At 36.8% G+C, this 22,729-nt stretch overlaps 1 protein-coding gene across 2 annotated transcripts in view; it reads left to right on the forward strand.

Annotated features, from left to right (window-relative positions):
• The first annotated feature begins 1,777 nt into the window (after positions 1-1,777).
• Positions 1,778-22,729, forward strand: part of sh2b3 (SH2B adaptor protein 3) — a 41,505-nt gene continuing 20,553 nt past the window's right edge. Inside the window, exons 1-2 of one of the 2 annotated variants that reach the window (XM_019070435.2) lie at positions 1,778-1,930; positions 14,139-15,128. In XM_019070435.2, the coding sequence (XP_018925980.1) occupies positions 14,166-15,128 (963 nt within the window). In that variant the 5' untranslated portion in view covers positions 1,778-1,930; positions 14,139-14,165. Of the gene's footprint in view, positions 1,931-4,294; positions 4,945-14,138; positions 15,129-22,729 lie in introns of those variants that run through there. The other variant, XM_019070436.2, reaches the window with a different exon arrangement.

Below are 22,729 nucleotides of genomic sequence, written 5' to 3' on the forward strand. Positions count from 1 at the left end.
CCTAGAACCTCATGTTGAAGTGACTTGGCATTTCCCTCTCATTTGTATTTTTTTTTTTTTTTTTTTTTTGAGGTCTTACTTGCATAACAACATGAATTTCCTTTTTCACAATGTTTGTCTTCATAAAAAAAGACCTGATTTACAGATTCACAGACACTTGAATGTTAAATATTACAGTGCCAAAGCCGGTCTATGGCCATTTGTAATCATTTTACAATATAAAGTAGCAAAAAAAAAAAAAAATATTGCTTAACAGCACAAAAAGTTAGATGTATCCCAAGATTTTTGGCAGTTGATTTTATTCTGTATTTTAGGAGATCTACAATCCAACCTGCCAAAAACATTGCCAAAATGATTTCTAACTTTAACGTATGTAATAGTGTCTTGGACAATGGACTTCTGTTCATGGATCTTTCTTCTAAGCAGCTCTAATACACAGTTATTCAATTTTAGGTTAAGTTTTACTGTGCTTAATCATATATTATTGTTCTTGCCAATGATAATGCTCTTGTTCATGCTTTGCCTTGCCTTTTAAAACTGACCAATTATAGTCATCATACTGTGACCAACATTTAATATGTCATAGAATATATACAGACAGCTTATTAATGGCTTTTGTAAATGCATTTTAATGGTACAAATTGTGTGCAATCCTAGAATCATATTTGGGGAGATTTAACCTATACTGACACTAAATGGGATGCGTGGCTGTCCAACCGCAGTGCCTTCAGATTTCATCTAAAACACTGTGTTAGATTCCACAATGCAAATACACCAGCAAATAAAACATGAATGTGGAGAAAATGCTTGTGTATTAACCAGGTACTGATAGTAAAATGACAACAACTCCAATAAAGTTAACTTGTTGCTGAATAAGGTTGTATTGCAATAACCAGATCTGAATGTTTGGTCAAAACGGCCTTTGAAAATTGCATTGGGTAGAATATTAAATTTGAAGGAAACAAGAATGTACGTTTAATGTTTTTAAATGAGTCAAATAAAGACGAGCATCCTCATAAAATATGTATAGCGTCTTGTTTTTTTGTTTTTTAATCAAAACGTGAAGTCCCACAGTCTCACCACAAGATGGCTCAGCATTACTGTGTGTTGAAGGTTTCATTCACGGATCCTGTCATTGCATTAGTTAGAAATCTCTCTAAAACGCATTTCTGAAACATACTGTAGTCAAATTTCCTGTACATTTGTTTAATAAAACCATGAAACGTGCACTTTAACATTATGCTCTTCATGACCTTTTACAAGGACATGAAAGTGAACATTAAGTTTAGAGTGGATTGTACTAACTGTGGATTTTTTTGTTTTATTTTTTTTACGCCGTAGATTTTCATACACTTTTATACTATCTCACAGCTAGTAACGCTTTTAATGGACATCACACAATTGACGACGGAAACTACAAAATCTATCACGTGAAGCCACAAAGTAAGTACTGAACTTGAAGCTGTTTTTAAAATAAAAGTCCCAAAGCGCTTAATTTAATTGAGATATTCGGTGATGTCAAATGCTATGCTTCCAACATAAACATTCATTTTTACAATTTACAATTAAATATTCGTGCATTTTGTATGACCTATTAGTAACTGACTGAGTTTTCCCATTTTAGTGAACGACAAATACATACACACACACACACACACACACACTATTTTCTGTTGAGAAATATAACGTGTATCATATATAAAGATAATACTATTTAAGAAGGTCACAGACGCCACATGGCTGGCTTCTCACACGAAATGGGGCTTTTATTATGCCGGAAGTCTCTCCACATCAAGGATTTTTCGTCGCTTGTTGTCGCTGTGTCCATGGAAAGTTTGTGTGTGTTTTTTTCCTTCCTGAAAGTTTACGCAGGGCTGTTGTTGCGCGCATCCAACATGACAGAGAAAGTAACGGACATCACGGCTGGCAGGCAAGTCAAGTTTAATATTTGTCACGGCTCTCTCTGGCAGCGTGTAAATGTGTTTAACGAGATTCAGCAAAAGGTTAACTCTGAGATGCATATAATCCCGACTCTTCGGGTCAGAAGTTTCTTGGTCAGCGCAGATAACGCAGAACGTGAGAGTTTGAGTCGAGGGGGGGTCTCCCGTCTCTGCTCTCCAGCAGTTATGACACCGCAGTAATTATTATGAAAGCTGGGCTTGTTTCGTGTGACTCGTATAATGAGTGTTGAGGTTATGCGCTGCTGCCTTCCCTCGCGAAGTTTATTGCAAAGTTATAATGAACTTGACTCTGGCACGCGAGGGGCAGAAGAAGGTTTAAAGGGATCACGCAGTTTCAGAGCGCGCGTCTGGCTAGGTCCGAAAGATACGTGAATTACGTACGATTTCTTAGAATTTGCGTCATTTCGAATGAGCGATTAAAGAAAGCACGGCAAAATTATTTTAAGAATTAAAAAAAATAAACTGCACGTGCTCATGCGTTCACGCCCGTTCAGAAGATTATTAATGGGATCGATTTAAGGCTGGTGATTACGTAATTTTTTGTTGAACACCATATACATTATTATTATTATTATTATTATTATTATTATTATTATTATTATCATTATCATCATTTATAATAATAATGGAAAGCAAGCCAATTTGAATACTCACGCGAAATAGACTCGTGAACGTGTATGCATGACTTTATGCAGATGCACTTTTTAGGCGACTGGAAGTTTATGATATTTTTAAATAATAATAATTATAATAATAATAATATGACATGCTTATTTGCATACACATGAAATGGGCTCGTGCACGTTTATGCAAATAAGTTAATGTCAAATATGCTTTTCATTGTCTGTATCAGGCTACTGCTTTTATTTCAGTTTATAATTTATTTTATTATTATTATTAATTATTCTTATTTTAATAATAATAATATGAGATACATTCAATTGCATGGATATGTGAAAAGGGCTCGTGAACGTGTATGCAAATGAGTTCACACCAGATATGATTTCATCATCTAGGCCTCTGTATCAGTTTGTGATGTTTATTATATATATATATATAAATACACACACATGCATGTGAATATTTCATAATTTTTTTTTATCTATAATATAAATTATATGAATATAAATATAGATGTGTAAATACATGTAAATATTTTCAAAATATATACCATGTGTGTGTGTGTGTTTATATAGGGCCTATACATAATAAATATACACAGAACATACACATATATTATGCAAACAAAAACTTTTATTTTGGAAGCGATTAATCATTTGACAGCACTTCTATATATATATATATATATATATATATAATCTCACATAACCAAACCTTTACCTTTGACTAAAAGGCATAAGTCTGGTCCATATCGCAGCTTATTCTGTAAACGCCTACCTAGACAGGAAGTGCTTATATAGTGACCCACCACATTTTGTTTAGAGGCGGGTTCATATGAGATATTAATAGATTTGATTATACCACAATAATCAAAACAAACTTTGGCAAATACATTGATTAGTTGTACCTTACAAACCTGACAACAAATCCAGTGTGTTGTTACTACCGGAAGTTGTGTAAAATAGGCAGAGAAAGTGCAACTGAGGTCTTTAAGACCTTCATTAGCTGATTATTTTGTACTTTTTAAATATTTAGTACACTTTATCGGCATGATCAGGGTCCAGAGTTAACTTTTTACCACACCTGGCCTGGAAATTGAGAAAAAGTAACTTGCAGAAAATATTTTTAAACAGCCCACAAAAATGTATTTAGCATATATTGGTGTCATTTTAACAATAGAGCCATTTAGGCTACGTTTACACGACAACGATGAAGTCAAAAATGGAAAAGTTTTTCCCTTGCGTTTTTAAAAACAACAATGGTTTCAGAATGATTTCTGTTTACACATATCCACGAAAACGGCAAAGAACGCTGTATTACGTATGCCAATACAGTAATACAGACCAGTAGTTGGCGCTATCACCATGTTAGTAAACAGTACGTTAGCAAACTCTTGAGCAGAAACAACAGTACCATGTACTCCACATTTTGTATGTTTGTTCGCGCTCGCCTTTAAAATCAACACGTACTATGCATGTCTAAATACCTAACACGTACTATGCATGCGCATGATGTCACCGTTTTCAAAGATTCCCGTATTGGGTGTTTACGTGGAAACTATAACGGTGCCATTTTCAAAAACTTGCACTTTGAAACTCGTTTTCAAAAATATGTGTTTTTTGAGTCCCCAAAACGCTGTTGTCGTGTAAACAAACAGGCAAAATGCATAAAAAGTTTCCCATTTTAGGCTGAAAATGTTGTTGTGTAAATGGCCCCTTAGCTTCCTTAAAAATACCTTGTTTGTGTCAAGCAGCAGAAACAAAAAAATAAACCATGCACTGTTGTATTTTTTAATGGTGGTTATTTAAAATGATTCTCTTATTTGGATTTGGCGTGTGTTAAGTTTGGACCTTGTGTGATATTTATAACATGCATCAGTACAGTTTCAGTTGTTTGTGTCTAGACGTTGGGTGTATACGAACTAAACCTTCTTAGATCTTTCAAATGTACAGCCGAGTACAGAGAAGTGCTGATGCCACATGTTCACATATAGAACAGGGGATTCCGTTGCATCATGCGTTTATCTCAGGCTGTAAGAATCCCCTCATTCCCACACTCGTGGGCCCCTCAACTCCCACCCATAGGGGAACAGTGTGTCGCGATGTGACTGTGTGATATGGTCGAAGGAGCCTTAAATGCTCAGAGTAGAGCGTTTCTTTTTTGTGTGTGAGTGTGCACGCATGTGTGTACATGCACTTCCTTTTGATCAACCTCCTCAGACTGTGCAGCCTCATAAAAGGGCGCAAAGCCTCAGTTTATGCACTTTTCTGCCCTCTTGTTTGGTTTTTTGTGCATGCTGGTGTCAGGGAGAGAAAGAACGGCTATTGAATGGGCTTCTGCCAGCAGGAGAGAAAATTACAAGGTAGCTTTGTATCATGTTTGTGGTCGAGTCAAGAATGCTGTCATTGTGTGTTTGGAGACGCTGAAAGTTTTCTAGCAGATGCACAGACATCGTTGAGTGCTACTGAGGTGTTGTAATGTGTTTTTGCTCATTTGAAGGCACACTTTGGAATGCCTCCCACTAAGTGCGTATAATAAGTGCTCTGTGCTAAAGCAAGCATCACTAGTTCTGTTGCTCACATTTAGAATTAGGGCTGTGTTCAGAGTTTATGGTTGTATGTGCTACGGACCTCAAATCAGTTCTAAAAATCAGAATTACAGTTTTCACACAGAGGATGATGAACCTACATGGAAGACATATTTTAATATTTATGGACCAGGGGGCAGATTTATGAAAATAATCTCAGGCCAGTGAGCCCCTACGATCAATCAGCTCCTGAAAGAAATGCAAAACCTGTGCTAATTAAAAGATTGATGAAAAGATTGAATCCAGTATTAGGTAATATTATAGCATAATTAGAAATTTGTAAACGTATTTTGTTGGTCAGTGATTTTTAACCAGGAACAGTAACAATGTGGGAAAAAAAAGGAAAGAAAAGAAAAAAGATAACTTTTTGTAGTTATTGAAGTAGTTATAGCAAAGACAGTCAAAGTGCATTTTTTGGAAAATTCTTGAATAAGTTCACAAATATTTTGTTTTTTAATGAAGAAGAAAATGACAGGCATTGGTGTCATCTGGTTGATGCACAATTTTGCAAAAGATTCTGAAAAAATTTAATGATAAACACTTAAAAATCACATTTTTGCACTGCCTGTAATAATCAAGATAAACATGCACATTATTTTCGTTGCAACTGGCTTTGTGGGAGTTCAGCACTTGGTCTTGCTGTTGTTGTTTTGTAGTTGTTTTTTTTTTTTTTTTAATGCAAGACAAGCTGGAAGTTATCTTAATGGGATAATGTACAGTGATTTTTAAGAACATGGTTTTTTTGTTTTTTTCAGGAATGAAAATTCTTCAAGTTTGGTCTTTAGAACAATAATACGAAAGTAAGATTTTTTTTTAATTCAAAATATTCTTCATTCTAAAGTAAGAAAACAAACAAAAATAGAGTTTTTTTTTCCGCCATTCTTTTTTTAAATGTTACTTTTATGGGCTTTTTATGCCTTTTATTGAGATAGGACAGTAGAGAGACAACAGGAAAGCTCTGGGAGGAGAGAGGGGAGCGGGATCGGCAAAGGACCTCGAAACGGGAATCAAACTCGGGTCACCTTGAGTGCAGTAGCTCTGTATGTCGACATACTAACCCCGAGGCTATTGGCGCCAACTTTTTCCCCATTCTCAAGGATGTTTTGTGAATCTGGCCTCAAAATATCATAGAGGCTTTGGGCAGTTTTGATTTGGGCCAGAAAGCAAACACCCAGAAAACCCTAGTAACCACCTTCAAACACCCTAGCATTGTGACTGTGATTTTTGCACAGGCAAAAGTCACTTGTATTTTATAAAAAAATTGTAAAGTGTTTGTTTATATTTTTTTCACTACCCTGAAAAAAACAATTAATCTTTTCTGTGTTTCTAAGAATAACGTGTGTGTGAATGCATGCTGGTGAAATGGTGGGCATAAACAATGTCTGGACAGTTTGGCCAGCTAGGTCACCGGAAATGTGACGTAAACGCACACATACGCAATGGAGGCAAAGGGAAAACAATCCCAAGAGCCCCTTCTTTTTCATATCCTGCTGCTCTGGCTGTTTGCCAACCATTCCTCCCATGTTGACTTCTTTAATTTTTTTAAAAAATAATTGAATTGCTTGCATGGTATGCTGATGAATTAATCAAATTTATCATAATTAATTACATATATCAATACTGTAATGTGAAAAATCCCAGTTTTTTATTTGAATCCTAGACTTTATTGTGGCAAAGAAAAGTAAATTAGTGAAGGCATATTAAAAGTGTGTCTTTAGGATTTAATGCAGGGGTCATCAACAGTGGCACGCAGAGGGATAATCGCTGGCACGCAAGCAATAGGGAAAACTGCATACTGACGTACATCTTATGGGTAATAACTTCTCATAGTGACACAGCCTGCTAGGAGCTATAAATACTATTAAAGTGTGAGAATTAACTTACGCTAGTCTATGGATGCGCGTGTGACCGCTGCACATACTAGGCGCTTCAGATCAAAGCCTCTGCGGTCTAAAAGAAATGAATGAGATGGCCAATCAAATCAAAGTAGGCGGGGTTTACTGTTCACGGAAGCAGAGCGCGAAGCGTCAGTTTAACGTTAAAGAGAGCGAGGTAAGATGAAGCTGCAAATCATTTAATATAAGTCTTTTAACGATTAGTTTTATGATAGAAATGTTAAATGACCAACAGCTATATCCAGTGATGCAAAGTACTTGATTTTTTTCTCGGGTTGATGGGTGTTGGCACATTGGTTAAAATAAAATAAAAATAAAAAATGGCACGTCATGCCGAAAAGGTTGCCAACCCCTGATTTAATGTATTGTTTGTTTTATTTAAAATCATTGAACATAAGCTTAAAGCTGCAGTATGTGACGTTGACAGTCAGTGGTTGAAATGAGTACTGCAGTCCAGATTCATAATATTGGAGAAGGTTGTTTCTCCCACTCCTTCCTCCTCAGACTTATGATTAATGCGGGTTGCCAGATTGAGGACATGCAACAGGAATGATCATAACTGACAATGGAAGTTGACGAGTTTTACACTGCACGTTGATAATTAAATTTTTCTGCATTTTAATATGCCTCTGGCCATAGTGCTTTTTAGATGGATGCCGAGGCTTTTTAGTTCGGGTAGAGTCTGCGATCTCTGACCCAGTTCATTTGTTGGCTTCCATATTACATATGAACTGGGATTATTAAAAGAAAATGAACCATTCGACATCTTGCTTGGAAGGACAGTGTAAATGCTTGGAAATATTTAATGTCTTCAATTCCATTCATTATTTGTAGCATGCCTGCCATCCAATAATCGCAATAAGTTTTGTGCTTTGTTACTTTTAATCAGAAATAAATGGTCAGCTTTCAAATATTTTCACGAAATACTGATCGTGGTGCAACAGGTGTAAATATTTATCGTAAAGCTAGACGTTGCAAAGCCCAGCGTAGGACTTACACCCAGCTTTTTTACGTCTAGCTGGTGCAACCGGCCCTAGGGCTGTAATATGATGGGTTTTCTGCCAACTGGCAACCCAGGATGTTCTAAATTGGCAGCGGGTGGAATCACACAGACCAAAACAAAAACAGACATTCCGACACAGAATACACATTTCAAATTAGAATAACTAGCTGTTGCACTGTTTTTCAGAGAAACAAGTATGTGAAATTAGCATATTTTCTAAAAATCTTCAAATATATTATGATATTTTTATGCTTTACTAGACACAAATTACATACAGCTTCTTTAACACTGGCTTTCCTTCCCTAGTGATCCATTTTACAGTCAGGTTTGTTGGTCTGGCCAAGGTAGACTTTTAACACTGGACTTGTTTGCGCATCTTTGAGGCGTGCCTCGCTGTTTTTCAGCATCTCACGCCACAAATGCCTTTTTAAAGAGTCAAAAATAGGTCACTTGGAAAAATGTGTCTCGCTTTGTTTCATTCATCTGTTTTCATTTACAGTAATGTGGCTGTGGTTGATAAATTTGGCAAGGTTAGCTGCATGCGCACTTCCAAAAAATGGTGGAACTTTAAACATGAATTGCTCTGATGGTGAGATTAGGAAGGGATGTACTTCATAATGTCATTACCTACAAATCAGGGGGGGTTATTATTATTTATTTATTGTGTGTGTTTTTTTTTTTTTGTAATAATTAATTGCACAAAATTACTGGAAGCCCAATTTTAAATGTAAAGATATGATCTTGTCCTTCAGTGATTTTGTCCTGTGATATCGACCCCACCTTAACGACTTATTTAAGTTTTGCTTTAACTACCAGACCTGTCACGCCTAAAACCTTGAAGTCAAAGTTCATATCTGTATGTGAATAGTATGTGTGTGTGTATAAGAAAGTGGTCACTAAGGCAGGGCAGGGTTTCCTGTCTCTGTGAATAAGCCCACTGCCTGTCTGCTTCCCGCACTCTTTATTTTTGTGTCTCGTTATAAAGTTCTCATGCTTGTGCGAAGTGTTCGTTCCATGTTTTTTGCACGCTCTCGTTGAGTCATAAGGAGGAAGCAGACATGAAGTTTGCGTTTTCTCTGATTCAGCAAAATTACGTGCATGAAATCAGTTTCTGAGACTCGGTATCATCTGGGCACTGCTTTTATTATCACGACCATACAGTACAGGAAACTCACTGTGTGTGTCACGCTTCCAAAGACCCCAGCTGGGAAATTAGAGGTTGCAGATGTAATGGACTTAAAGTCAAATGGAATACAAAGCACGGAAATTACACCAGTGCACTAAGCTGAAGAAGTGTTGAGCTTGAATGATGATTCTGAAGGGTGTGTGTGTGTTTGAGACGGTTAATGTTAATAGAGCAGTGGATTTGTAGTGTTTCCTTTTGTCCATGATATCTGTTAAACATACACAAATATATTAGCTCAGATTTATGTCTGATATTAATGGTTTGAATGAATATATATATATATTTATATATATATATATATATATATATATATATATATATTTTTTTCTGCATGAGGATGAGGAAAAAATGAAAAAAAAAACAACTTGATTTTAAAAAGGAGGAAGAACAGAAAAAAATGATTAAAAATTCATTTTTCATCTGAAATTTCAAAATAGTGTTAATCTGTTAATCTCTTTCACATTATAACAGTAAAGTTACAAGTCTTCATGATTTTTAATGAACTTAAGCTACTTTAATAATCCCTATAATGTGTGTGTGTACATGTAGCCTATATAATTGTTTATATAACATACTAGCAGATACTTTTGGTGATATGAAAAGTGGTAGTTCTTGCATTATTAGATTTATCAACATTATTATATTTACCTATCAACACAGTACCAGCTACATACAGTAGCAAAGACTAAAAACAATCAGGGCACCTTAACAACCACATAGCAATGGCGTGGCAACCAACCACAGTAGCCAATCATGGTGATCACTCAAAGTGTTAGAGACTTTGCAATGTTTTAAATGCTGTTTTGAAATCATATTTTGTATATCATGAAGATGCATTTGTACTGATGCCAGACTTAGTGACCGTTCATACAGAACATGTTTTTTGATTCCACTGCACTGCTTTTGCATTGGTTTCTATGTAAACATACACTACATGGACATCGTTGACCATTGCACTCACATCTTGCGCCATTTGCGGTGTCCTTCGCATGATACAGCATTTTAAAAAATGTGTATTATATGTAAATGATACACATGTAAATGATACAATGTGTAATCAAATGCAAAACTGCATTTGGTATGAACGCTCCTGCTCATTTGCTTTGAATAATGGTATTTTTTTTTTTTTTTTGCATCCATCATGTTCCAAATACAAATGTGAAATAGCCAAATGAACTGTAATTTTCATATGAAAAATATTTAATTCAGTGAATTATCAAAAACATTGGTGTTACCACATGATTATTTAATGTATAAAACAATGTGGTGTTCATTTATGTAAAAATAACTATTATGGATTATGCTGTTGTAAAATAATATAAAAGACTTATATTTAAGCCCAGAAAGAGCATTACTGGGGTTGTAAAGGCTACAAAGTGAAAAGTGCATGGAAAGAGAAAAAGATTAGTGCATGAAATGAATAAGCTAATGGCGTGAAACAGGAAATGGGTTTAAGTATGAGAACAATGAAGTGGCTGCGTGAGTGGAGGTTTTAAGATTGGTGCAATAGTGCAGTGAGGATGAAATGAAAGCAGAATGATGGGCTATTGCAAGAACGGGAATTTAATATGCATGTGCGTGAGCTATAAGGAAGGGAAAAAGAGACGCCAGAGAGGAAGTGATGTTAGTCTGTTTGGAGGTTGCTGAGTCATTAGTGGGCCGGATGATCACTGATAGAACGAACACCCGGGGGCCAGCGCAGGGGGCGGGACCGCGTCACACGGCATGTGTGCTGAACAACAGCACAAGTGCGTGAGGCAAGAGCACGCGCTCCGCGGGACGCCCCGTGCTGTAAACACCACGCATGTCATACATTCTGCTGAAAAAATCAACTTATGACTTTCCAGGCTGGTTAGGTGCTAGTCTGGTGCTGGCTGACCAAGAAAGTCTTGCCGGTTCATGAAATAGAACATTATTGCATGACTTGTGGAACACAAAAGTCGAATTTGTATTTGGTGAAAGAACAGTAGGTTTGCAATGACAAGAGGGAATATAAATGATGGCAAAATCTTCCCAAGAAAACAGTTTTTTTCCACCAAAAATATATTTGATTTTGATTTCATGCCTCAAACAGAAATGATAGAAAAATGGCTTTGCAATGACAATAGGGTATATAAGTTATGCCAAAATCTTCCATGACACTTTCCTGCATCTTGCATTTTAAATGCAAAAATGCATTTTGTGTGAATTGCTCTGAGTAATCTTTTCTTTTGGTTTGCGCACATAAAATTAATGTCTAATTTTCAATGCGAAAATGCTTAAAAAATTAAAGCAGAAATTACTTGTAATTGTCATTTGTTAAAAAATTTACTTGATGCATAACCAAAAAAATTGGCTATTTTATATATAAAACCATTTAGGTTTGATTTGCATCAAAAATGACTGTTGTGATTATATACTGTTGTAAAATGAATCACACTGTGATTTAAGACGTAGGTCATGATGCCAGAATTTGCATTTTTAAGCAAACCATTCCTTGTGCGCAAACCACCGCACCAGTAACACATCTTAAAGATGTTTGCGAACAGTTTTGGTCGTCTTGTCAAAAAGAGCTTAGCTTTGCACACCAAAGAAAACAGCTATATGTGTGATGGGTGTTCCTCTCCCTGTGTAGGTTAATGCTTCCTGTCACCCAATAAGACAGCAGAGTGCGTGGTGCTGTCTATAGAATGGTCCCCTCCTCTTTTTTTTTTTCTCTCTAACTATGCGAGTGTTGTGGTTTTTCTGATCTATTGCTTTCTTCGTGCATTAAACCTTCATTTTGTCATGCTTCAGGGCTTCCAACGGAACTTTAAGAACGCATTTACTTCTCACGCAGAGTTAAACGTTCACAGGCGTCCGAGAGGGCCACGCGCTGGTAAATGAGGATGTGGGGAACGAGAATGGGGAGATTGGTTCCAGTTGTGTCGCAACATGTCTGGTGCAGACCGTGTGCGGATTTTTCGAATCTTTTGAACAAATGAAAATTTCCCCTGGCTGCAAATGGCAACTGTGATCTGATTCCGAAGGTGGTTTGCACCATGTGTGGATTGACTGCGCACGTTCACAAGCTGATTCCGCGTCGAGAACCGCGGGCCCGTCGGTGACTCGTATCAGATGCCTTTGACACTTTCAACTTCCTCAGTCTTCCTCTTCACATCAAAGATGTCCTCACAGATATTTCTGCCTCTGACCTGAGGCGTGTTATAAAGCAGCCTGAGCGATATTAGTCACTCTCTTCCTGTACTGGAGAGCTGAATGAGTGAGTGAGTAAAAGTGAAGAATCCGTATCATACCAGCTGAGTTCGAAAGATGCCGTCAACGATGTGGTGATGAGCTAAACTGATACGCTTTGTTAGCGTTCATAGAAAGTTGGATTCATTGAACAGTTTCAGTACGAAGATTCCTACGTCAGTAGATGCATTGCGTAATCAAAGAGATGAATTGTTCACGCACGCTAGAATATCAAAACTTTACATGATATATGAAAACCAATCTCTTTTCAATTTATTCTGACTAAAAAGAGGATAGGATGCTGATTGGTCAGTACAATAGTAACGACAGATCTTATCTTTTGTTTTTGTGATGTATATGAGAAAGAATTATTGAATAAAATGTGGTGAGAATTCCGTTTGTTGGTTGATTGGAGAAGTTCCACATATGTCACAAGAGAAGTCTGTAGTTTCACCAGTAGATAAAATCATGACATTTTGTTTTAATAAAAATCTCCGTTCTGAAGAAAATTTCAGCAAAGTGCCCATCCCTACATTTAGAAGCAAAGAAAGTCAGCATGGGAAAACTTCTCCAGCGCTACTGTGAACATTAATAAATATGCACACATTTGTAAGATGCACATAAACTTACATCACGGCACTACACATACACATGCAACTTTTTCGAAACCAATTGGGAAAGTACTCGGATTCAAAGATGTATACGGCTAAAATTTTCCAGTTAGGCAGATTAAGGGCTGGATTCACTCAAAAAGGCAAATTAGTGTGAGGGCGCAATTCTGTAAAAGCACCAATGGGAGTAGAAAGTTCTTACAAATGCACAAAATAAAGAAAAGCACAGCCAATGATAATAAGGTACATTTAATCTACTAACAACATGGGTTAAAATTGCTAAGACATGCTTTTTTGGGGGGGTGCAGATACCAGTAAATTGAAAACCACAAACTTTAGTAAATGATGTTGCGTGATTCATTTAAATGCTCTCCTCCCGTAATTTTTTTTTTCTGGAAGGGAAACTTCTACAAAAGCATATGAAATAAAGGTAGCTGCAAAAATGACTGTGTCCACGCTTTTAAGCGCTAAATCCTCACTGCATGTTTTTAGTAAATCCTGACAGTAGTTTTTTAATGTTAAAAGAGGGTTTGCGTTAGTAAATCCTCAAGTTCTTCGACACCCCTCAACTTGTTTGTAATTTCATTTGAGTCAAGCGCAGTTGAATTGATTGTGGTGTTTACATGAAGACTTTTCAATCCAATTTAGCCATCAATCCAATTATAAACATATTATTAGTTTGCATGTAAGCATAGCTTACATGGTTTTGTTACTGCAAATTACTTTCTATATAAATATGCAGCGCTCAATGAGTCCACATGTTAACCTTTGCTTGAACATACTGCATTAGCTTCAAAAATAAGGCTTGGAACTTGATAATTTTATCATTAAGCACCTTGAGACAGTTCTATACTGTGAATGCAGCCATACGCACAATATACTTTAGTTAATGCAATTAGGGCTGCAACAGAGCAGAAAATTTCAGCTAAAGTTTCCAAACTTTCTGAAATGTTTCCTGAAATGTACTGGAAATATTCTGCCCCCTGGCCCCAATATAGCGCTGTCTCATAATTTATTGCTTATTGATGCAGTTTTTAATGTTGTCCATCTGTTGTTCGCAGTGATTCCCTGCTGTGCTGGTTAATGCAATGAATGGTAACACTTTCCAGCAGACCACGAGCACTGCACCGTCCGTAGCACCTCCTTGTGGATGGAGGGAGTTCTGTGAGTTGCATGCCAGCACCACAGCCCGAGAACTTGCCCAGCACTACCGGCGCTTCGTCAGAGAGCGGTCGGTGCAGGATGTGGTCCCGCCGGAAAGTTTCTCGGAGCAGTTCAGCGCCCTCTTCCAGCACCACTTCAGCTGTGAGGTGGCTAAAGATGCAGAACCCACCCTCTGGCCACCGCCGCCTCCTCCTTTGCTGCCCATGACTGGCCGCTTGCGCATCACTTCCTTCTCAGGGGTGCTGGATTACCGGGAGACCGCGCGGCCAGGAGTGACTCCGTTAGTTGCCGTGTTGGCGCCCAAACCAGATGCCGCCGGCATCCCTAGAGAACAGGAGCAGTTGCTGCGATGCTCTCCCGCAGACACTACACGCAGAACGCGGCATCATAGCCAGGAAGACGAACACCTGGAGCAGAGGACCGGGTCTGAACGATACTCGCCCACTTTGTTTTCCTTCCCCTCCCGTAGTGACGTAACCAACTTTTCCGTCAGGGGATTTCGAGAACGCGTATGCCGATTCTTTAAGAAATCCCCCCAAACTGATGAACCTTCAGGTGGTTGCCAAAGGGCCGATTCGATCAAGGGGGGCAGACCCTCGATGACTGTTGAGTGCACCTCTCAAACCCCACCTCAGACTGTGCAGGTACCCGCCCATCGCACCTCGCAGAAGGGTGCGCGGTGGGAACGATGGAATTTGTTGCGAACTGTGAGACGAAAACAAGAGACAGGAAGTGTTTGTAAAGAGGGACAGCTGCGGTACCTGGAGGTGGATGACACTATCTCAGACACACCCCCGCATTGGCTGCGCTGCCACCTGCAGGTCAGGAGGATCAACGAGCACAACGCTAGTGAGAGGTACCAGCTGGAGCTCTATGACCCACCCAAGGTAAGGTGAACTTTCGAGATCTTCATATATCTTTCAAGAGTGATTACTGCTATTGTTTTTGGACCGATTTGATAATTGTATTATTTGTAGTTCTTGTTGGCTTATAATAGCTTGGTATATTGGTCGGATCTTTTATTTTAGATTATTATTTGGTGTGTCTCGTCTTAAAGTGTTATGTTTATATGCAAATTTAAAATGAAATTCAAGAGCTATATTAAAATATGGCAAGTCAGTGTATTGCAAAAAGTTTATCAATTACAAGTCATGCTAGAACCAATTGCATTTGTAATCTGGCATGATTTGTTTTGAAGCATTATATTTTTCAATGTGAATGCGAATTAAGAGCTATGCTTATACTTTAGGGCTGTATCAAGGCTCTGATTGGCTGCTGAGGAATCTTGGCAGAGATGCGAGGATTTGCTCTGAATGTCTATGTAAGGGAAAGGCAACGTAGGCCAAGAAAGTTCAAACACTTAAAGTGTATACACTCCAATAAATGTCAGAAGCATGCACACATGTTTTAGTTTTAAAATAGCGATACATTCATCGCTTCTTCTTTTGGACATTTTATTAGTTGAATCATCTTAAAGAGAAAAACATGTAGGCTTTTGCTGGGCATGCATCATAGTTTATTTCGCTGCATGCATCATATGTATGTGTGTGCTTAATGTGTGCACTGTTGTGTGAGCGTGGAGGCTGTATTATAGAGTGCACACCAGTCCATGCCTCGATTCTGTAACTGTGCACTCTATGTTTGGTGTGTTCACTACAATAGCAACAGTGAGGGCAGCTATGCTAAGAGAGGAAGCTGCAGGCTGGCTGATAATTTCTTTGCGTGAGAAACTTGTTTCAGGGAAGTCATAACTTTAAAACCAGCCTGTGCACAGCAGATAAATTAGTATGATTATCTGCTGTCAGATTTCACAGAAGTGTTGTATTGTTATCAAGTTAAAAATGACTAGCTAGACCAGAGGCAAAGTACTAACATATTGTGTGCATTTATGTGTATACAGTATATATATATATGTATGCATAGCAATGTAGCAAATACAGTTTGGTGTCATTATGCAAACAAATGTGACTGCAGAAAGCCACAAGCGACCAATTAGAATCAAGCATTGGAAAGAGAGCCTCGCAGTGTATATGTGTAGCAAAACTGTACGCTTTCTTGCTTTCTTACGTGAATGTGATGCTTTTTGGAAGGCTTGTGAAAAACATCTGGTGTTGGCCTCAAGTGATGTTCATTAAACAGGGCTTCTAGAGTTGGAGACCACAAATTTGAATTGCCGATGTAGTCTGAACAAGTTTGGTCGAGTGCTGAGAAACCTTAAAATGAAAAGAAGATATACGGACTCCATGAAATCCAGCAGTGCGCGATGCATTTGAGCTCATGTAGACTGGATTTGTGGATTGGATGACACTTTAGAGACTTGCATTTGTGTTGTTTATGTCGAAGTCTTCTGATGTGGCTTGTTGGTGTGTGATCAAGCAAGAAAGAAAACATGCTGTATCAAAGCTAAATTTCAGATTTTGCAATTATTTCATGTCTTGTTTTTCTAGTATTATTTGCTGCACAATAATTGCAGCCAGTGCTGTGGAAAATATTTCTAATTCTAGAAAACCGCATCCTCCCATCTGGAGCGTGTTAGAGCTTCACGGTGACCTTATGCACATGCAGATGCTCACACAACTACATCCAGAGTTGTTTCAACTCTTTAACAAGCCAACAACAATTGAATCAGATCAGCAACACAGTATTTGGTATAAAAACAGGCTTCACGGATTTAAACTGAAACTAATGTCCAGTTGCATAAGATATAAGGTAGTTGTTTATTGTGTTTTTGCTTGCATTTTTATAAAGTGAAATATTGATAGCACATCTTACAGGCCACCTTGGTTCTGACAGTATTTTTCTTATTTATTTTCTTTATAGAGATTTCAAAAAATATTGAAGCAAACCAACTAGCTCTGAGATTATTCACAACTTGCTAACTTAGCTATATGTAGCAAAAAAAAAAATGCATTAAAATTAAAAAAACTAAAAAGACACTATTCTCTATGAAGAAAATAAATGTGATTTTTACTTGCAGAATCTGACTGTTAGGCTCTGTTTACATGCACTCGTTTGTTTTCCATTTGACTTTTGAAGAAACGGTTTGAAACTTGACTGAAACCCAAACTGAGAGTCAAAGTTTCATTTCTCAACGTGATCAAGAGCTGCTCTGACCTCGTACCCGTCTTTATCAATATGAAAATCTGCAGATTGATAAGTAGGCCACAGTCATCAGTCATAGCGAAATCAGACATGTCCCTTTTTCCCCGAAAGCATAACACTTGACAATTTAAAACCAAGAATTATATCACACTCAGAGATGCAGACAGCAGCAAACGCTCTGATGCATTTTCAAAGATGTAAAGGCACGCACACATAGTTGCAGACCGTGCGCTGGTTCACATGATGATGACGACAGCATTTTTGATTTAGATCAAAACTGCAAGTAATAATTTTCCTACGTGTCAAGTTTTTATAATTTGCATGATTTAATTTGAATTCTGTTGCATGCATTGTTTTCAGTGTATCACTCTTTTCTCATTTGTCATTTTGGACATGCATTATTTGAAATTCTACTTTCATGTCACATGTGGTCTGTTTGGTGGCAACACAAAACTGACTGATCTTGGAGATCATTTTGCATATTTTTGGACTTGTTCATGATAATATTAATACATTTTATGTATGACATCTGTTACTTGCATGAATCAATGCTCTAGTTACAAACAAAAATAATTACTGATAAAATCAGTGTAGAATAATCAATACAAGTTCCAAAGACTCGTCATTTTGTGATATAAAAATTTGAATAGAATGAAATAATGTTAAATCAAGTAACACTTAATTTAGGCATTATTTTTGTATATATTTATTTATTTTTGGGTATTCGTGCACATTGTCTGGCCTTTTTAATAATTCAGTGTTTTTACACCTGCTGATTTCCATTAACTGACTGGTTTGTTTTGTCTGTGATCTGCTGCTTTATTTATTTACTGATGAAGGTCAATCATTAGTAGTGAAGCACGTCTGTCAGCATAACAGATTCACACTGGTACACACTCTCAGCGTCTGCAGCATCGGGACTGAGATGAGATCCTTTGTTTGCTTTGCATATGACAGTTCCTCATCCTTGGGTGGTTGTGTGTTTTTGTGTAAAACACATTCACTCAATACTTTTGAGAGCTGTGTGCTCAGAGGACAAACATGGCCATGTGGGTGTGAAACAGCCCCTGCTCAAAATATTGACTGTGTAACATTGCAGTGTCGTCTGTAATTCAACAGTACAGCCCCATGACGGCTGTGTTATGCATCACTGAATGCTTATTTTTTGGACTCAGCCACTGTTGAAGGCCCCAGTGTGAATATTCACAACAGCTGTGTGGTGTGTGAAATACTGTATACAATGAGTTTTATAGGTCTTTTTAGGATAATTAGTCCTACCTATGCTTATAGCACATATTGTGCGTGACCATATTCTACATCCATAATCCTCCCCAATACCTAAACTTAACAACTAGCCTACCTTACTAACTATTAATAAGCAGCAAATTAGGAGTTTATATTGAGGCAAAAGTTACAGTTAATGGTTTGTTAATAGCAAGAATTGGACCTTCAAATAAAATGTGACCATATTTTTTATAAATTTTTTGTTCAATTTATGTTTTAGTTATTTTAATACATCAAGTTAAACTAAATTAAAATTGCCTTGGCAAGTAACTGAAATAAAATAAGTTTAATGTTTATATATATATATTATTTCATATATATATATATATATATATATATATATATATATATATATATATATATATATATATATATATATATATATATATATAGGCTATTGATTTTATTTCAGTTAAAATTTATTTTAAGGTAACAAAAGATTTAGCGAGTGATTTGTTACACTGATTTAGACAATGACTTTTACTGATTAATTCAAAGAGCCAATGGAAGAATTGTATTTTCAATTGTGTTTTCCATATGTGGACGCATAACTTGACATAATCCAAACGCAATTGCAAATTTTGCATTACTTCTTGCGTTGATACTTTCACGAACGCACAGTGACTGACAAATTTCAAATGAAAAAGCAGTCCATTTGCAACTGTATTTCCCATGTCTTACGAGTTATGGGCCTGTCATATTTAAATAACAATATTAATCACCATACCTGCTTTTTCACTCTCTGTGTTGCGCTTGTAACCAGACAAAACTCAAATGAAATCGCAAATCTTTTTGGCATTTGAATTTCCAATATCAACCCGTGCTGAAGGAGATATATATATGACTAGGGCTGTCCCCGACTAAAGTCTTTTCTGGTTGACTAGTAGTCGTTCATTTGAAGCATTAGTCGACTAATTGCACGTTTATTAATAAACGATTTCAATTATAATAATGAGCCTTTAATTGCCTACATAGCCTATAAGCTCTCAAGCACACGCATAAGCTTGCCACAGCACAGCGACAGAAGAATTAATGATTATGAATGTGTCAGGGAAAAACAGTAACAGATGCTGCATTAACATTTTAAGAATTTATTGCTAAACTAGTGCTTTCTTTGTTCTCTGTTTAAGAGATGACTCCTCTGTCTGCAATTTTAATATGGCTTACATAATCTGAGAATATTTCTTTTTCATTTGAATTGGCTTATTTGAATTGACATTTCGCTCTCTATAGATATATTTTTTTTCATGTCTGTCAGACAAAGCGCTCAAGTTCACAGAGACTGAGACGCCAGAAAGCGCATCCTGCTTGCTTTCATTGTTTTACTAAAGTGCAATGTTTTGTCGTTATTGTGAGTGCACAAAAATAATCGTAGAGTCTTTACAGATTTGAAAGATGTATTACGCTTATCTGTATGAGCAAAAATAACAGAGTATTTTAAAAGCAATTGCGCACCGGCGCCTCCATCTGTCCTGCAGTAAGTTGAATGATAGACAAGCGTTTGGATGTCCTGCCCAGTAGCCTACTGTATTACCACAGACCAGCCGTTAACAATCCGTGTGACTTTTTGGATTTTTAATTATTTATTTATTTTCTGTGATTTAAGCAACTAATAAAATTTTGGTCGACCAAGCCTCTTCTGATTGACTAATGGTTAGTCGACTATTAGGGGGCAGCCCTTTATATAATACAATTTGCAATTCCTTTTAAAAAAAAGTCCTGAATATTCTTCTATAGAACTGGCGCACATGAGTCATTTGGTCCCAAATTGGACTTCGTTGGCTATGCTATATGTTTGTCATTGCATGCAGTCAGCAACGATCCAGGCAATTCAGACCGATAACTTTTGAGTTTGCTTTTGACTGATTCATTCAAAGAACCAGTTAACATGAATCCTTTTTTCCTAAATTGGACTACATTGGACGTGTTGTATGTTTTTTTTGCTGCATGCAGTGACAACACTATAGAATTTGAGTGACCTAATATTGCTAAACTTACTGAAATGTAGCTTGAAAGCACTTTTGAACCAATTTATTAAAATAAGTAGAATAAAAACACTGTAGTAGTCATAATTTTAGCAGTGTCAGACCCACCCAGACACTGTAATTTGCATCATGAGGGTTTGAATTTTACCATCTTATTTCTCATCTACAAGTGTGTAATTTACACCTGGCATTTTCTGTCTGACCACACTAGAGATGCATTGGAATGATGGTATATATGCAATCCAGCTAAAAAAAAAAGCTAAAAAAAAAAAAAAAATCCAGAAATGAAATGCAGGTGTAAAGAGGCCTTATTTGTTATTTCTGCATCACATGATTCCAGCTGTCTTCTGCGTGTCAGGATGAGCAGAGGCCATCTCAGGTGCAGAGACCTGCTTTAGTTTTCAGTTTTGGTGTCCTGACGTGAGCACATGATGTTTAGGTTTCTCAGCGTGGTTTTCAGTGTGTGTTCATGTGTAAAGTATGTCTGGGCTCTTTAATTTGTATATCAAAGGTGTTTGCTGGCAGCGTGTTTGTGTAAATGCAGTGAAGTGTTGTGCAGTGTGTTTTTCTCTCAGCTAACAGCTGGTTCAAGATGGGTCTACACTGCAGGTGGCGACGTGACGCTCCAGTTTTGATGCGTCATACCAAGACCGTTTCGATGCAGTATAGATGCTGCTGTCAGTCATTGCAGTAGGTGTATTTTTGATTTGTTGCACTGTGTTTGTGATGTGTACTGCATCACAAATTATACTAAGAATATATACTGCGGTTGCAGTCTAGACTTTGTCAATGTTACAGGTGATGTAGGCCTATATTCAAATGATAAATCAGAAAAATAAATGACAATCCGATTTGCTTCTGCATCAAAGTTTAAAATAAAACAATTTTGTGGTTGGACTAAATATGCTAGGCAGATCAAATATTTACATTTTATATATTTTTCATTACATAAAAATGTTAATTTTTTTATTAATTAAACTTTGTTCATCTTCGGAACACAAATTAAGATATTTTTGATGAAATCTGAGAGTTCGCTTACCCTCCATAGACAGCAACACAACTGAAATGTGCATGCTGTCCTGTGTTCACTGTAAGCCGCAGTGCCATGCGCATGCATTTGTTTATATGCAGAGGAAAGAACGTGGATGTGTTGTGATGCTCTCCACAATGGAGGCACATCGCAGCAGACAGGATGAGAAGTAATTTTTGTTTTCTTTGCGCACAAAAAGTATTCTCGTAGCTTTGTATATTTGCGGTTGAACCCCTTTATGTCACATTTTATCGATGCCCTTGCTACGTTTCTTGGCATGGGAACATTTCAGTTGTGTTGCTGTCGATGGAGGGTAAGCGATAGGGCTGGGCGATATATCTAATGATATGATCATGCGCATCTAGTCAGTAAATCTGGTTCCGTGATTACCGCTAAATCGCCATCACTTGCTTTCAAATGGAGCGGCATTTAATAGACAGAGCCGTAGATCACTGACAAGCTACGCAATATCGCGTTCATTATCGAATGCTTGTCGAAAGCTTGCCAATTATTACTTTTATTATTATTATTACTACTACTATGATTCAGTACTGTGGGTTTTTAGCACTATTTTAGTTTTTGTTCAGTATCCATTTAAAAAACTATCGGTTAATTAATCGGTATCGGCCAGTGTGGTCCAACCTAGCTATCAGTATCGGCAAAATCCACTATCCGTCGACCGCTAATATATATGACATTTATGGTAGAATTTTATTCATTCAATATGTAATAATAAAATATATATATATATATATATATATATATATATATATATATATATATATATATATATATATATATATATATATATATATATATATATATATATATATATATATAATTATTATTATATATTGAGTAAATAAAATTCTACCATAAATGTCATATTACTATTTTAGTTGTTTATTTATGCAACAGACTGATTGCAAGTAATAAAAAGACCAAATAACTAGTTCAAACAGTAAATCAGAACAAAAGAAAAAAAATAGTTTTAACGATAAAGCTTTTTTGTTTGGAATAAAGATACCAAGCAGATTTTATTTTAATTAAAAGAAAATTAAATGGACTATATTTTAAATATTTTTCA

The sequence above is a fragment of the Cyprinus carpio genome, chromosome B5, assembly GCF_018340385.1.
Source record: "Cyprinus carpio isolate SPL01 chromosome B5, ASM1834038v1, whole genome shotgun sequence".
Taxonomy (NCBI): Eukaryota; Metazoa; Chordata; class Actinopteri; order Cypriniformes; family Cyprinidae; genus Cyprinus; species Cyprinus carpio.